Raw genomic sequence first — 17831 nt, forward strand, 5'->3', positions numbered from 1 at the left:
TGAGGAAATTTATTTTAAATACTAAGTACTCACCCCCAAGACCCCAAATCTCTCACAAAAGTTCCAACCACAGAGAAAGTCAATTTCAAAGTTGTGATTAAGGATTACGATGGCATTCTCCTTCCCGTACTTGTGGTAACTYGCTGGGTCAGTGTAAAGGGTGCAGTCGGTGCCTGACCACCATTCCAGCAACATCACCATCTCTGAAATAAAGAACAAGAAATATGTGAATGTACACAGCATACTCAAAGCCATAAATCAGTAACATGTTGAAAACTTCATTCATCTCAATGGGACRTGGCAAAGAAAGGGCTGTAATGAAGGACACGTAAGAGGGCTGTTTAAAACACAGCTACCTTTACAAGCTGGAAAGTGTTTTCTCAGCAGTATCCTAGTGACAATCACAAGCCTTTCATTTCCTATTTGCTTATCCCATTATCAAGCATAGGCTGGTATTGAAGCTTGGTATTTGTTTTGCTTGGAACTTTACGTCTCACAATACTTGTGAATCAAACCTTTATTTAGTGAAATCACTCTGGTCTGGGGCACAGGAAGTTGAGGTGAATCAGTAAAGCCAAGAAGCTCAGAAAGCTCTATCTCCATGGAGATGGAAAAGAAAATCTAACAGCAATGGCTTTCCTCAAGCAACCTGGGTCTTGAACTGGGGGTACTGTGGGACTAAATGCAAGATGTCKGTCTGAGACTGGAAAGGAGTTAAGAGACACATTTGCTTCCTGTCAAAGCTGTCATCAAAGTTCTGAACCAAAGCAAAGGTCTAGTGCAAGGAGTTATTCTTTGTTAAGTGAAACGYATCTCCCTCTCAGAGCAAAGCTGTGCCACATGAATGCCTCTGCTGGAAGGATGAGACATCCAAGATGCTCTCCTGGCTTAAGACAAGSCTGAAGGTACCAAAAATCTTCATTCACCTCAGGAAGGTCAAAACCAGGCCAGTCTTTGAAACACTTGAATTCCTCTCCATTTTTGGCCCCTACTGGTCACAACTAGCAATGGAAAACAGAGACCAGCCAGGAGCAGTCTGCATTTTCAGTCATCAGGAGTAAAATTACCTGCCTGAAGCCCTTGGATGACATTGTGCTGTACCACTGGAGAACAGGCATTAATGAYGTGAATAAATTCTATCTAACATCGTTACAGCCAGGCTAATAGACAATCTCTGTTCATGTAACATTACCTTAAAATGATAAAAGTGTGTTTATGACACAGATAAATGACTGACTTATCAGTCCACCTGCTTATTTCTAATCAGGGAAGGTGACTACTACTGCAGCAGGAGTACCTATTACTCAATGCATGCTATTATGAATTAAAATACCCTGAGAGGTGGAGGGAGACCTAAACTGCCATATGCTAACCAGAATGGCAGATTTCACAGATCGGAAACTAAAAGTTTTTCAGTGAAAGCCAAAGATGTTCACATCTCAGCAAGGCAGCTGAGAAGATACAGAAGGATAAACCTTGAAGACTTCTCCTGCAAAGAACTGCCATGCGAAACACACTCATTTTACATCKTTCTAAGGGTGTGGCTTTCTATAAGGTTTGTACTGAAAATAAAAGCCCTCCACTCCCCCAAACACAGCAAATTTTAATAATAGCTGGGGGAAAAAACTGCATCCCACATTCTAAGTTGCTAACTTACAGAATCTACTGTTATATCCTAGGGCAGAACAYAATCACAGAAAAGAAAGGAAATTASTGACTGGATYACATATTTTGTTTAACTAGGAATCCAGCTAAGAGAAAAAAAACTTTCACATTATTTTCCCTCTTTTTAACACATATTGCCATTAAATCTAGTGACTAAAAAAAAATAGGAAAAAAAAGGCGGAGATGATGATGACAATGGTAAAGCTCTCTTAACAAAAAAGCCAACTTTACAYRAGRAAGGTCATCCAACTTTATGTGTGGATTTTATATTTATTTTGTCTTTTCCTAAGSAATTTGAACAAAACTAGTAACATAGAATGAATTACGGGTGTGCCACATACACAGAGCTCTCCAGTTTAATATATTCAGTTTCAATGTATTCTAATAAAGCACAGGCAAAAACATTTCTAGATGTGCTTTGATCTTCCAGGCTTCATGTAAGCAGGATTTTTGTTTGAACAAAGACTGCAAAAATAGGTCCCTATTCCTCACCTCACTTRCCATTTGTCACTGAYGTGCTCAGGCAGTTGCTGCAGAAGCACAAAGCAGGCASTGAACACTACTGTATTTAAATAAGGTAAATACCATCTGCCAGCCGCWGAGTTCTTAACATGTTTCTTTCCCTYATCTTCACTACTCTTTCTTTCCCTCACCTTCCCTACTTTTCCTTTCCCCTTCTTCCTAGCCTCCTTTCTCCTTGTGGATCTTAAGATTAGTAGTGTCAGTTTGTGCTACTCTTGCATCCCATCACCAGCTTACTTCCACAACCTTCCCCAGAAATTTATTACCCAGCAACTTGCTGTGGTGGCTCAGCCACACAAGGTCACTCGTTCACACCCTCCTTGCCTCCTTCACGGTACAGAGATGATCAGAGGAATTTCCTCCTTTATACACCAGCTGTACTGTATAAACAGAAATCAGTTGCATAGTGGGAAGAAAAAAAGATTATTTGGTTCCCAGCCAGGGCTGAGGTAGGATTTCTAAGGCTTCTCCATACCCCCTTGGAWTCTGGTTTTCGAGTTTCAACATCACAACCGAGCTGACAAATACATATTCAACCACATCATGAGGGTTTCTACCTTTCAAAGCAATTCCTTCAGTGACACTTTCAAACAGTTAAGGCAAAGGAAGGAGAAAACACAAAGGAACTGGAAATCTCCACTCCCTGCTTTGAAGGCAGAGTCCTTGCAGTGCATAACAACTAACTTCAGAAGAAGCTGATGGCAGGGAGGAATTCATGACTTCAAATACCTAATATGGATACTCTGTGTGCTGAGGAATTTTAAGGTTTTTCACCTTTCTGAAATAAAAAAAGCCCACTCATCCTGCTTCAAAGAATACCTGTACCTGTGAGAGCAGATAGTTTCCTAGCCCTTCACTGCACAAATATGAGCTGCTTCAATGCCTGCACTTCTAAAATAATTGACTAGAAAAAAAGCATCTCCAAGGCAGACCTGAACTATAAGTCATTATATGAAAAATGACATTCAAAGGAAGAAGGGAAAGACACAGAGTATTGAGACTTCCACCACAAAGTTTTGCAAGAATGGGTCATTGACACAGTTAACACTCTTCTTCTGTAGGTGTTGGTAATTCCTTTAGCTAACTATTCCTGCTAAGGACCAGATGACCTACTGCGGTTCCTTTCAACCCTACCCGTTCTGTGATTATGTGATAAACCATGGAAACATTTGCTTGCAACATTAACTATAAATTACCCATTTCAAAATGCCATTAAAAGCATAGTTCTGTACTGACTCAGGAAGCGCAATAATTTGAAGATCTCAAGTAAGCATGTAACCTTATTTAAAGAGCTACAGAACTGTTTTCCTCCATGACATTYTTAATTTCCTTTAATCTCTTCATTTTCTTTAATCTGTGTATCAAGACAATGTCAAGAAAAAGAACTCATAAAATTCTTATGGGAATATATGGTAAAAGCAGAGCAAACTCTACAATACAAACAAAAGCAAGACAAGTGGGACCATTGCTCTGTGACCACCATTTCAAAGAGCAGAGAGGGTGAATGGCTGCATGATAAATGACTGCATTACACAAAAGACTGAGGAAAGCATTTTAAAAAATGCAAAAATAAGGCTAAAGACAGATTGACAGATAGCACAGTCTACAGTCTATGCCTTTCTGTGGAACAATGACTTGCAATAACTTAYTGCCTTTCCAGATTTTCAGAATACTCCTATTAGATGCACTTCCTAAGCATTTTTCATAGAATGAAGTCTACAGGTAACTAAGAAAAGCAAGTCTACATCTTCCCTAGACTACTCAAATGCCCTCKGTGTATCACAGACAGGGTTAAACCCCTGAATGATGCCTACTACATTAACTGCAAAGCTGCTAAGAGGTTTTCAAAATACTTCCAAGTATTCCTTACACAGGCTATTCTAGTGTTTCACTCTGCCATCTAACCCGACCAGGTAGTTATTTCTGGTCTCTACTTCCTTCTTCTCCACAGGAGCTACAAGTAATTATGAGGAAATCTTGAAGGTAGGAATTCTGCTGTAAGCTTACATTGACTAGGTACATGAAACTGAAACATCACTACATGTCTACAGAAAAAAAAATTCAATTACTTATTATAATTAACAAGCACATACATATTTCCTATGAGGGGGGAATAAAAACTAATTCTTGGGAAAAAAAMCCCTGCAGCTGGAAGGTCAATCAATGCCTTTCCCCAAGGTAGTGGAGGGTCATTCAGGGAGCTGAACCAGACAAGGCATCAGTTCTCCAACTTCAAAACAGATTCTCTTTCATTCTTTATATGAGCAACGCACGCAGGTGTTGCACCAATGAGGTATACTGGAGTTACCTGGTTCACACCAAGACAGAGGTCCTGGTCTTGCACCTGCAGGAAAATGCTTAGGATGACTGGTTTTCTGTGATTCTGTGGTTTTCTGTGATTTTGTRGGTTTGAACAGAAGAGCAAACCAAAATCCAGCCCCCTCTTTCCTTAGTGCCACCACCAACCCCCATTCCATACCCCCACCATTTACTGGGCTGGTGGTAAAACCACTGGTATCTTTGGGCTTGTTTTCTCCTCCCTGATAGCTGTCTTGCAGCAAAAGTACTGGCTGAGGGCAAGAAAGGATTATGGAGAACCATGCACACAAATGTAAAAAGAAAAACATATAGGCAAAACCCTTCTCTCTCACCTTCAGGTCTGGCTTTACAGATTTTGCCCTAGTCCCCACGGAAGATCCTGCAAGCAACTCCCTTGAATAACGCTTCAACTAATTACATGGTTATGCTTTTAAGGACAGAAATCACCAACAGAGAGGAAGGAAGAAATGCTGACTTAACTCCCGACTCATCACAGTAAGTTACTGGATGTGCTTGCAAGCAGAAAGATAAGCATGGCACAGCCCTTTCATACATTCAGGTTCTAAGTCACATTCATTTCAGCATTTGCTTGCAGGAAATTATTTTAATGTAACTTTCTTCAACAATCTTATATTCCAACACAGGCAATGTGCTGCTTTCGCCACAAATGACTAAGGACAGTATAACATGTGCTGATCAAAGGAGTTAGTACAACAAACAGTGAAAGAAAACATGCTGCTTGGCAAGTTCCTATGACACCAACACTTGTATGTATGGGCATAAAATCAGGCAGTTGCATCTCTTCCGGATGTGGTTTCTTGTCCAAAACACCACTGGGCTTTTTCTACTGCAGAAGCAGCACCACAGAGGAACTGCTTCGCAAAGAACAAATGGTTACAGTTCATTGTAAGTTACAATGCAAAGGCAACACTCATTTCAAGGCTTTCTTTTAAGCAGTTTCCTATACACACATACAYGTCCCCCTACTTTTTAATTCATGCATCCTTGGCCTACTTGTTTTATTATTTTAAAACCTGGTTAGATAGTAGAGAAATACAGTCTCTTCCAAGTTGTTTGACCAAACTCTTCACTGTTATGAATAGTACATTATACCCAGTAGGTTTATTATGGAGACCTCAACATTCACTTTTTCATGGATTATTGAGACCTCAACATTCACTTCCTCATGGGAATTAGTTACCAGCAGAACGGTGATGACAGCCTGAAAGGAAGTGCTAAAGCTACCAATCCCAGCTAGCAGGGGATCCTGAGAAGCTTGTGGGAAGAAGTACTGACCTTCTTACAGAAGAAACAACCTTCTTGAGAAGAAGAAACAACATGTATCTGTCCTGCACGCTCATGCATGTTTTCTTTGTTGGTGGATTTATATGAGTAGCTTCTGCTTCCTCTCAAAGAAAGCTTAATCCATAATACTCTAAAACTARTCAGAAGATATCTGGAAACTATGATTATGAAGCTATTGTTTCTGTCACCTCCATCATGCCTGTGTACCTCTAACACACAGTGTTCCACAGACAATTAAGTTGTTGTCTGTTTTGTATCCCTATTCTCCCTAAATACCTATGTACCAACTCTCCTTCCTTTGACAGGCTAAATGGATAAATACATAAATTAACCTACAATCAACTGTTCTCAGCCAGAATTTAACCTCAACATTGCAATTTCTCTTTTAAACTTGAAGAAGGCTTTCTGCATGAAAATCCTTTCCACTTTTCCAGGTATGTTAACTGGTCTAATAAAAACAATACTTTTGACTGCACATCAATTCTATTATCCATTTTCCTTAACCTTCTCCCACCTGTGCTCAACCAGACAACATCTTCCCAAACAGAAAACACCAGAAATGCTACAGCCTCCTGTTAACCATGAGGACTGGCAGTGTCTGTCACAGTACTTCATGATGTCTAACAAATAGCACTTCTCACATGTAATTCCCACCATGCCCACAAAAGRCAGATGTCAGTATTAATTTAACACCAATAACTTACTCTTCTAGCTTGCACAAACTTCGTCCTCTTAAGTGACGAGCATCATCCACTATCTCGACTGTTAAATGCACTCAACTATTTCTAAAGTAAATAATGAAGGATTAATTCACAACACATTACCTCCTTGAAATTTAMCACAGGTTTCTGTCATGCCCATCAATAATATGCTCTGCTGAGGTGACTTGTTAGGATGCAGAAGGAACTCTAGAGGAGAGTTATACTTACGGTGGTTATGTCTCTACTGCTATGTGAGGTCTGCACTATGAAGCAGATTTTCTGAATAAGAAATGTACATAAGAAATACAATGAAGATTTTTGCTCTGTCCTTAGCAGAAGTAAGCATCTTATCTCAGTGAGCAGCAGCTGTTRTCAGGTTTCCATGAATATTACATTATGTTTTTTATTAAATTATTCAGTATTTGATGTRCACAAACCAGGAAGTCTACTACATTCATCTGTACAAGCACAGACAGGCAGAAGTGCTGAGAGAAGAAACTTGAAAAGAGTAGGTAAGAAACAACTTAAAGTGTTAAGTGTTCTGCAGTGATCAGTAATGCAGCATTTGATRGACCTTATCTGTTCATTCTGGGCTTGCACAGAAACTACTTTCTAAAGAGACAACCAAACCACTTTCATATTCTGGCACACAGACTCGCCCAGGAGAATGCAAAACACCACCTGATCCATCACTCATCCCTCTCCTGTCATGCCTTCATCAAGTATGACGCCACATCGTGCCTTACCCCAGGGGAGTATGCAAGCACTAGCTTCTTGTCATGGGACAACTTCTTGATGTCTTGGAACATCAGTGTCCATTGCTGTTGAAGCAATGAAGCTTAAATGAACAGCACATATGATGTTACTCCAGTTATCATTTGCATGGTTAAGGTGGCATATTGCTAAATCCCAAAACAGCAGCTTAAATGAAAGCAGGGTGACCTATATTAACCTTAARTAAGTGCCATCTTAAAAAATGACAGAATTAAAAAATCAGATCTAGTAATTACAGAGTGGTTACAAAATAAATGAACAASTACTTGCCATCAAGTATTTGAATTTCTACAGTTTCTTTTCAAGTATTTTGCTGATACCAGAAAGGCCAGGAAAAAGGGACTTCAAATCCAGGCAACACTAAGCCGTGCACATGGTACAATAAAAGAAATTGCTATCAAACATTTTGTGGAYGATACAAAGTCACAGTTAAAGAATCAGATGACCTTGAGAAGCAAGGTAACAGAAATGGAATTAATTTTGATGGGACAGATYATTGCATCACATCTTGCAGAACTAATAAAAATTGAGCCTCACAATTTGGAAATGACAGAGAAGAGATTTATCTGGGACCATTATTTTACCATTGAACATTTCTGCTCTGTTCATACTATGCARTCATATGAAGAGAAAAGATGGCATTAGGATGTTTGTTCCTAGAGAGAAAGAAATTGTAGACTGCACTACTGAGAGAATCCTGGGGCCAACACATCAGTACCAGACATCCACACTCAGTAAGGACACGCTGAAACAAAGCAGATGCATACCAGGGCAATCAGGATGACCTGAAAGTTGAAAAATTTGGTTTACCTGAGCTATCAAACAAATGCTAGAAGAGGACTGGGTTTCTCCCCACAAAAATGGCTTATGGATAAGGCAAGTTAAAGTATAGAAAAAGAATAATTTAAGCTAAAAACCACTAGCACAAGWACATTCATGTCTAAAACGACTGAAAATATGGGCATCCGATATTCTGAAGACCCTTCTGATTACTTTGTCAGATAAAAATGCTTAGCAGCATTATAAATTGAGTAAGATTCATCTTAAAATRAGTAAGGTAGAAATACCACTGGTAGAAATTCACTGATTCAGGAACTCCCTTCTAGCCCTATTTTCTGCAATTAGGAAAAAAAGTGAGATTTTTCAAACAGACTGCCTTACAGACCTCTCTCCTTTCTTCCATCACTGCATGAGAAACTCACTGCAGACTGAGAAACACTTTGCTACCACAGGCTGCAATGGGCATTCACTGGACCAGGGGCAAGACAGTATCTTCAGGCAATGAGCAAAGGCTTCTGTATAAGCAGGATTGCACCAGACAGAAACCTTTCTCAAAGGAGTTTCCTGCTGAAAATCACCTTGCAGGAGGCCAGGACCTCAAAATTCGTATCCAAAAAAGCAAACATGAACCAAGTTAATAGATTATCAGTCTTATTCAATCACAACTAACTTCTTTGACATGAGTCATTAGCATGCCCTCTATACTCAGCACTCATTCTTTCATTCAGAACAAAAGTACCTGCCTTCGTGTGACTGGGTTTATTTTTCCATATGCATTAGGRAAGTTATTTGACTCAAGAGAATCATATTTAATCTATATGTTTATAGAAGACCTGTTCTCACATAATTTTTCTCCTTGCATGTATTCTTGCAATAGCCTTAATTTCTATATATAGCAACTTTATCCGCCTTAGTTTCAAATCAAAAATCAAAAATTTGGGCTTTAGAAAGAAAGCATTTCTGAACAAGAGAGAAAATCCCATTATTTTTGCTGCTCTAAATCGATGCCATCAACATGTTTAACCTACATTTTCAGCGACTGAGAGGAAGAGATGTGAATTTATCTCTGAGAAAAATGACAATAGAAAATCTACGAGATGCCAAAGAAACATTCTTCAGCACAAACTGGAAGAAAAGTGAATTAGAAAATTGAACGAAAGGTAAATTAAATCCTAAGAAAATCTGCAGTGTTATCAAATAAAGTTCCTAGTTATCAAGAATTGCATTTCATGAGGTGTGAACACATAAAAAGAAAGAACTATGGTTTCTGCAGAATGACAGACAAAGAAAACCAGGGATAACGGCTTCTAAGGTTTCTGTACTTTTCCAGTAATATTTAAATCTGAGTTTTGATTTCAGATAACTAGTGCATTCAGGAGAAATATCTACATATTACTAGAAATAATATGCTACAAACTACTTATTTTTAGATTCAAACCAAGGCATATAACTTCTACTTAGTCTCCTAATGCACAAGATATTCTATCTGAATTTCAATAATGGAAGAAAAAACTGACCAAGCATCTGTATTATATCACCAGAGTTAATGGTGAATAGCCACAGAACCTCTATCACTGAGAACACTGTTCAGAACAAAACCATTACTCATTTTTCACTCGCATTCTATGAATTCCCTCTCTCTGCCTGTCATCTTACAGCATCTCATCACGTGAGGTCTTGAGGGACAAGAACTATGTCCTAGTGCTTATTTTAGCTTCTTAATCCCTTTCAGTGACTTTCACAAAATGTTCTTTAGAGAGACAATAAGGTCAGAAACTACAAATCACACAAATGGCTTTCATGAATTAAAAATAAAGTACTACAGATCAGATATACCTATCAAGTATCAAGCTGTGATTTTTGCACTGGGTGCAGTCTGTAACTYTTCAAGATGATGTTATCCAAACATATAAATATCCAAAAATCTCCACTTTTTCTCACTGAAAAATGTAATACATGTCAGAAAGTGCACATTCTGTTAAGAAAGACATACACCCAAMGTATACAACGATATTACMCCACACATAAGGACATTAGTGTCTYTCAATTCACACTTTGCTTGSTTGTGCTTGCATTTCTCTTTCCTCAAAGCTTTTAGAAAATTAATCCCCTCCTAGAACACTGCAAGATGCTCAGCCAGCCTGCCGATCGTGTGCTACAGCAGGTGAGGATGCAAATGTACTATTAGTTTGTCTAACCTCTCACTGCTCMAAGCCAAAGGGAATCCACACAAAAAAGCATCAGTCTTCCTGCTCTGCAGTTTCAGTGGCTCAGTATAACAATGCAGAAATCCTGCACAAAGAGGTAACCAGCTTTTTGCTTTTTCATATCTGCTGCAAGCAACAGCGTTGTATTCTTAGAACTATCTGTGTTGAATAATCTTCCTAGAAAACAGAAGTTTAGCTTACACAGTACATGGAAACCTTGCATCATCAACATGCTCCATGCTCACCCTTGTCTATTCATTTTCCAGAAAGACAACGTCTGGAAGTTACAATAGGCAGGCTGTGCTTCTCTYGTAACCCAAGACATTCAATGCTTTGCATCCCTATTCAATGCTTTGCAAATTATGAAGTGTAGCAGCCAGACACATCATTTCAAGTTGGTACAGGAGAAACAGTTATTACTTGTTTTAAAAGGCACAATCTGACTTGTCACAGAAGTAGTAAAAGAAAGATCTGTCATACAAACAAGTCACACACATGTCAGGAGTAGAGAAGTATCACCAAATCATATGCATATGCACTACTGATATTTCTGTCAACTTTATCACGAGTATTTTCTAGCACAACAGAAAAACAAAAAAGGAAATTTTTCAAGATTTAACAAGGGGATACAATATTACCTAACATATACCAGGTATGAGAATATTATCCTACGACAAGCTGAGAAATCCCAGAAGAAAAAAGGGCAGCTTATGGCAAATCAGTTATTTCCTTGAATTTGGCTTCATTTCTTTCTGAATTACCTTTACTACCTTCATTGCCTCAACTTTCTCAAAAYGAAAGACACACAGGATCCATGTGACTCACCGACTTGGATGCAGCATTTATCAGCTCACAAAACAACGGAGGCTTCCCACCTTCCAGGCCAYACACTCTACTGATTTACAACAGACCAAAATATTCTGCTTTAACTCAAGCAGACTGACACTTCCCCTTTGCTAAGGAAGACCTACAGCTTTTTGGAAACAACTCCTCTTGATGGCCATCCAGACTTCTCACAGSATTTCAGCCATGCAAAATTAAGAGAAGCACAGTAATAGCATCAGTTCTGTGTGCTCTATCAGACCTATCAAGGGCAGACTGCACTTGTTGGGCTGCCAGCTGGCTCTGTGCCAGAGGTCTTTGTGGTTCTGTGCAGGCCATTTGGATCTTCTCTAAAGTCTTGCCTAAAAAGCTAGGAAGCAGAAGTCTGGTGCAAAAAACACTATTTAGCATTTGAATTTACCAAACTATTTGAAGGCTTAGACAATAACTTCCACTAGTATCAGTACTGCTGATTCAATGTCTTTGCAACATCTTGCATCAGAGAACCGAGAAGAAGGCACAGGAAGAGCCTTGAGGTASTCCAGTCCAGTCTAATTAGGGGCTTGTTATTTGAAAATAGTGTAATTTTTACCAGTTCAAATCTTTCTCCAGGTGGAATTGCAATGTAACCCAATAGGAATGGAGGAAACATCATTGTTCAGCAGAAGGACAGAAATCACTCATGACCTAGGTTGCTGTGACATAATTTCTTTCAGCATTATTCTGATTGCCAAGGGTGTGACTGAGAAGCTTGTGAGACAAGCCTCTAGCTTCAGCTAGATGTTATGCAAAGGTTTTTTCAACAGCCTGCCTCTGTGGGACAAAGCTTGCATGGAAGCTTCCACGAGGAAGAGCACAATCTACAGTTCTCCAAAGCTAGATGTTGCAGCATGTCAGACCATTCCTTGACACAGTAAAGCAGTGGGCAAGCAAACAGATCTCAAAGCTCAGCAAGAAAGACTTTGATTCATGAACTTGATGCAAAAAGGTACATCCTCTCGCAGAGAAAAGAGTAGAGCCTTTTCTACTGAGGGTCCAGCCCCAAACCTGAAGAGGAAGTSTCTCTGCTCTTAGCTAAGAAAAATATAGCTAAACAGCAAAGAAAAAAAATAAATCTAAAGTGAGATTGGAAATGCAGTTTAAAAATACACTTCTTTTTTGCAAATCAGAGCTGGCCATTGATCGAAAAGCCCCCACAACAAGGAATGTGGACAGGAAGAAGGGTTTCATCTGCCATCTACCACACTCAGGAGGCAGGGACAGAGGGAGCCCTAGGCTGGACACAGAGCCCACTGCCCACCTGTTACATGCAGAGAGCTAAAGCAGGGAATGCAGTGTACAGCACCAGTCTTGAGGCAAGCATGCAAGGCAGGGCTGTTTGACAGAGCACAGGGCACACACAGGCTGCTGAGAGAGGAGCTCACTGATAATTACTGGAAGGCATGCACTACACAGAGACAGCCTGTGACTGGAATGATTTGCCATAAGGAACACTTCGCAAGAGTGTTATTTGTATAGTAAAATACAAACAAAGCTTTCACTTAAAAGTGGTAACAAATCTTCTCCCAACACTTACTAATTTGTCAACACAATTTAAAGATAAAAATCACAGGTTAGGATAGAGGCCAATATATTATGCTGTTAAAAACAAACCCAATTGAAGACTGATGGCACACAGATTTTTTTCCCCTCTGGTTTTCTTTATTTCCCTCAAATATATACTGACATTTACTTAAGGTGGCCACATCCTCAACGGGCATGAAAATAATCTTTGTCTCTGATCTAGTTACTGTTAACACCATGCTGAGTTACACAAAACAAGGATTAGACTCATCAAACCTACTATAAGCTAAAGCTTTATCTGTGCTTTGATCTTGACAATTTTCACTTCAATGCTTGCTTAGTCATAGAATTAAAACCTGCATATACATGTGCATAAAGYGGCCAATGTACTAAGTGAAAAATAYGTTGYTTTATTAAAACAKTAAAACTGTAATTTTGAAGGCTGACACCACACAATGGTAGTTCTGGTGCTTGCTGTGTCTCAGCTCCATGAACAAGATTCATTTGATTTTCTTACAAAATGAAGACAACTAAACRCTATTGATAAGAAGGTGATTCAGCCTTTTTGATGGGTTGTCATCAGTGGTTTCTCAGATGAACGGACAAAAAAAAATAAACTACAAACACTAACATGGCCAAGCCAGCATTCCGAGCCAAGCTGAAATTGCTTTGGGAACCAAGATCACAATAAGGTTTAATGGAAGACCTTAAATGCACAAGCCTTCATGCTATACTGAAAGGCAGAGTGGGCTTTCCTCATAGGGACTATGATAGGAACTGAAAAATCATTGTTAAGACCTGCGCTTTTTGGCATGTCTCTAGTATTTGAGCCAGCAGCTGATCTGGGCACAAGCCTTGCACAGGATCCTTCCAGTTATTCATTTGCTCTGGCACACCACCTCACTTCCMAGCTTCACTCCAGTTCCCATTCCCATACTGCCTCCCCTCTCAAAATGCACATACATCATTCAAGTTCAATCAAATAGATTCTCTCTAACATAACATCCACAAAATCTAAAAGCCAGTATCTCTCCAGGTGAAAAGGAAATTTTAAGTCAGCATATGCATTCKTGAAAAAAGTTTCAAGTGGTCCTTCCTTCTCCAGTGAGTTCTGAGCTAGAGGAGTGCAGGAATATGGAAACAAGTTTTGTTCATTTCTTAAGCCACTGTTTCTTTTAAACTATCTTCATGCTGCAAGTTATAAGCAATCCTCCCTTCAGAAAAAATAAAAACCAGCTGCACACTTCAAACATTTAATTTCACAGCTTTTTTCCATCTTCAATCCTGACACAATCTGCCTACAAACAGCTTCTTCTCTCCAAGTTACACAGCGTATGGAACAAAGCCAGTCTCATAAGTACAATGGGTTTAACACACATWGAGATCTGCAGTAGTCAGTGTTTTGAAATGCTCTTTTCAAACCCCTTGGGAAAATTAATTATTTAACAGCCGCGTGTCAGAGATATTTGTCTCACATCTGAAAGCTCCTCTTATCCTTTTTCCCCAAGGAATTTAGCAAGACTCCCATGTTTCAACAAACCAGCAGTCCTTAACTGGCAACAAGACCAGTCAACTCAGGGAAGAATCAACCAASCAGGCATTTCCTCCTGCTCCACCTGGACTGCCCCCTAAGGTCAGCACAAAGCTCCTTGATGAAGGCCAAGTGAAGCAGTGAAGGAAGCAGCAGAAATTACCTTCCAAACATAATACCAGAGATCAGTAAAGCTGCCCCTCCAGACAGACAAGCTAGTCTCACAGGTTTCTTCTACTAACATTTTTTTTTTCATATCTCAAGAAAAGACATCTACAGAAGTACTCACCTGCAATAGGCACTGCTCATATATGAAAGCAGACAACCTTCCTATTCCTTTTTTAAATTTTCCTTGCTTATAAATGCAATCGTGATTACAGAACTTTTTTTTTACAGCAWGAAATCAGTGACACGAGTTGGAAAYAAAGGAGAGACTCCAGCATCCTGACTTTGTATGAAGGTCAAAGTCAGCATTCTCATTCTCACCCTATTTGTGATAAAGTACTCAACAGTATTTTCCAYTTTCTCATATTGTTCACAGGAACCACCTTTGAAAAACAGTCCTGAAGATTCCAACGGCATTCCAATATCCTGCGCAACACAGGAAGAACCTAGCACACCACTACTTCACTCAGTCCAATTCCCATCCCCATCTTTCCAACACAGAAAAAGAACTTTTCAAAGACTTATTTATCTGATACATACACTAAGCAACAGCATAGGACAGGACTTTCCCAATAATTTTAAGTCACTAAATCCAACAGAGTAACCCAAACACCTTGGGCTGCTTCTGAGACATTGTTTGCCATTCTGGTCACCTTATGTCTTACAGAATTATCTATTTTTAAACCATAATTTGCTTTCCACATGAAGTAATCTATCGCATCTCAAAGACTCAGGGATCTGCCATTCCAGCTTTTCTAATTCTCACCTGACAACTACATATGCCAAAAAGAACCTATAAGCTTTACAAGGAAGCTGTACAACCACAGAAATTTAATTTGCCTTTCAAGAAACCCTGAAWTTTAAGCATGAATTAATGAAGAGCCTGTGAAGACATAAGAGAGACACGCTTCATGGTAAGCTTTACTCCAAAGCAAAAATTTTCTGAACTTTGAACATTTAAAAAAAATACTCAAAATACAATGTTATACTAAAAGGAAAAAAAACTATGGTCTCAATTTTAAACTAGATAAATTAAGAACATTAACATAGAGGTATATCAGCTGTTTTGCCTGTATATCCCTCCTTTACAAGCACAAAAGGCAATACATGTTGAAATAACAGTTTTAATTGATATGTTTTGGTGGGTAAAAATATAATCCAATCCATAGAATGCAAGCACTTTTCTGAACACTGCAAGCTTAACATCTCCTGTCCTATCTTTTGCCTTTATACACAGAATAGCATTAAAAAAGTCTGTCATATAGGCTCTACAGATAAATGGTATGAGTCCGAAGGAGCAATAGATTCTTTAGCTCTCTATAAGCTGACTGCCAGTACACAGTCCTCAGCAAACTGCAGAGGATTAGCACATTGCACATCTTGAGATGAGACAATACAGGAGCAAAGGGAAGTACCTGGAAAATGTAGGAGAATCGTATGAGATTCTTTCAGAAAAAAAAAAACCAGCCAGTAAGATAGGTGAGGAGCTCCTTTACAGCTGCAAAGCTGTATTAATGAGAGCCCTTGTCAAAAGCCTCYCAGCTGCAGTTTTCAAAAAAGCAAKGGTAAGCTTCTTTAGAGGTGCCATCAAGAAACTGATCAAGTTACCTAACACARGCAGAGATACATTCATTTATCAAAATCTTTCATTAGCAGTACATATTGATTTCTGGATTTTTTAAAAGAGAGTCATAAAAGTACAACATAAAAACAGTAAGAAATTTATGTACAATGACAARTCTCCCATGTATTAGGAAGCCCACTTGTTTTTAACTCTCAGAGAAAACCCACACTTGGAAATGCAATATACTGGAGATTCAATTTAGAAACACAGCTAAGTGAACTTGGAACCATGAGRGTAAAGAAATGTTAGTTATTGGCAACCAGTACAATTTCTAGAGTATGGAAAAAGCATACTGATGTAACATGCTAATAAAAGTGTGCTAACTGAGGAGCAAAACAATCTGTATGAAATAATTGCACTGTAATATCTTTATGGTTCCTTATTTTGTTTCAAATCTTATTTTGACAAGGACCAAAGTGGGTCTGGAAGATAGGTAACTGCCTTTCTGAAACCAAGCAGATAAAAAAGTTGTTTTACATACATTTTTATTTGGCTTCTTATTCMCATTTAAAGGATTCCTCCTTCTGAACATGGTGCTGGAAAAAACACATTTAGGCATATACTGTTCCAAGATAGATGYAAAGGAAATTCAGCAAAAGTCTTAGAAGTGAGAAAACAATACAAAAAGCCTTAACCTGAAGGTTGCAAAAAAGTCACAGGAAACAACCACCTAGCCACAGAAGTGTACCAGGTATGTGCACTCAGAAGGCTCTTTCATCTCAAGTGTCACACTAAAAAAACCTCAAGTATCTGTTGAAATGACATATGGGTTCCTACTGACTTGCAAATTCACCTGCAAAAAATTAGTCAGATACCAGATACTTTTACTGGACCAGCTGCTGAAATTCTTGTTAGAGGATGAGCCTGAAAACCTACTCCACAAACACTTGGTGCTACGTGACTACAATTTTGGATGAGGATGAATAACGTAGATGCACATTTTCTGTGTTGCACGTTGCTCAAAAGGGAGTAGGGGAGGTAGAAGATGGAGCAAATCAATAGCAAATGAGACATGACACACTGCACCTCACTTACAAGTTACACCAGCAGGTCTATTCCCTGACCAAACACAGGAGAATTCAGAGTTCCCAGAGCAGCTCTTGCTGTGGAGACACCGTGYGTCCCTGGAGAGGGTTGGATTACTGCTTGTTTGTATTTGCTTGTAACTGGTGATCACTGAGCTACTCTCTGCACTTTTGCATGAAGTTTCCATATCATCAAAAGTTTATCCATCAGATTTAGTACCATTTTAGCAGTTAAAATCAGGCTTACACCTAAAATGGGCATACTCTACAAGTATGAAATGTTTTKTAAGAAGAATTTGATCCTCTGATTATGAAATTCTCTCTTAGCAACTGAATAAACAAAGGCAGCACCAAAATGCCTTCATATTCTGTGCTATRACATGGATCATTAGATACCATGTTCCTGAGTTATGCTGTGTCAGAAGTATTTTTCACACAAACACTCCAAAATTTACTCCAGTTCAGGAATCTAAGAAGCTTGCTGGCCAGATCTAATGTTTAACAAAAGGTGATRGAACGTTTATGATGTGCCATGCCAGACACCAAACAGAATGCAGTCATTCCATCTATTGCTTCCTTGCCATCTCACGTTCTAGTCTGCACACTATCAACATTACCCTTCTTCAGATCAGGGATCTGATGGGGAAAAAAAAAAAGAATATGAAGACAAGTGACCTCTACAAAGGCTCCAGCAACAATAAACTAGTAACAGTGACAGTGAAGATGCCCTTTTCATTAAAGATCAGACTAAGTGCCTCTCTAGCTCTTCACTAGTCTTGTGTAGAAAGCATCAGTATCAAAAGTTTTTTTCACATTCATTTTCACAGA

At 39.0% G+C, this 17831-nt stretch overlaps 1 protein-coding gene across 4 annotated transcripts in view; it reads right to left on the reverse strand.

Moving 5' to 3' along the window:
• AGPAT4 (1-acylglycerol-3-phosphate O-acyltransferase 4) overlaps positions 1-17831 on the reverse strand; it is a 73172-nt gene that overhangs the window by 33659 nt on the left and 21682 nt on the right. For all 4 annotated transcript variants that reach the window (XM_057370402.1, XM_057370383.1, XM_057370392.1 and 1 more), the window contains one exon: positions 34-203. In XM_057370402.1, the coding sequence (XP_057226385.1) occupies positions 34-201 (168 nt within the window). In that variant the 5' untranslated portion in view covers positions 202-203. The remainder of the gene's footprint in view (positions 1-33; positions 204-17831) is intronic.

Source organism: Malurus melanocephalus, unplaced genomic scaffold, assembly GCF_030028575.1.
Source record: "Malurus melanocephalus ecotype Western Australia unplaced genomic scaffold, MMel_1.1 scaffold_5, whole genome shotgun sequence".
NCBI classification, from domain to species: Eukaryota; Metazoa; Chordata; class Aves; order Passeriformes; family Maluridae; genus Malurus; species Malurus melanocephalus.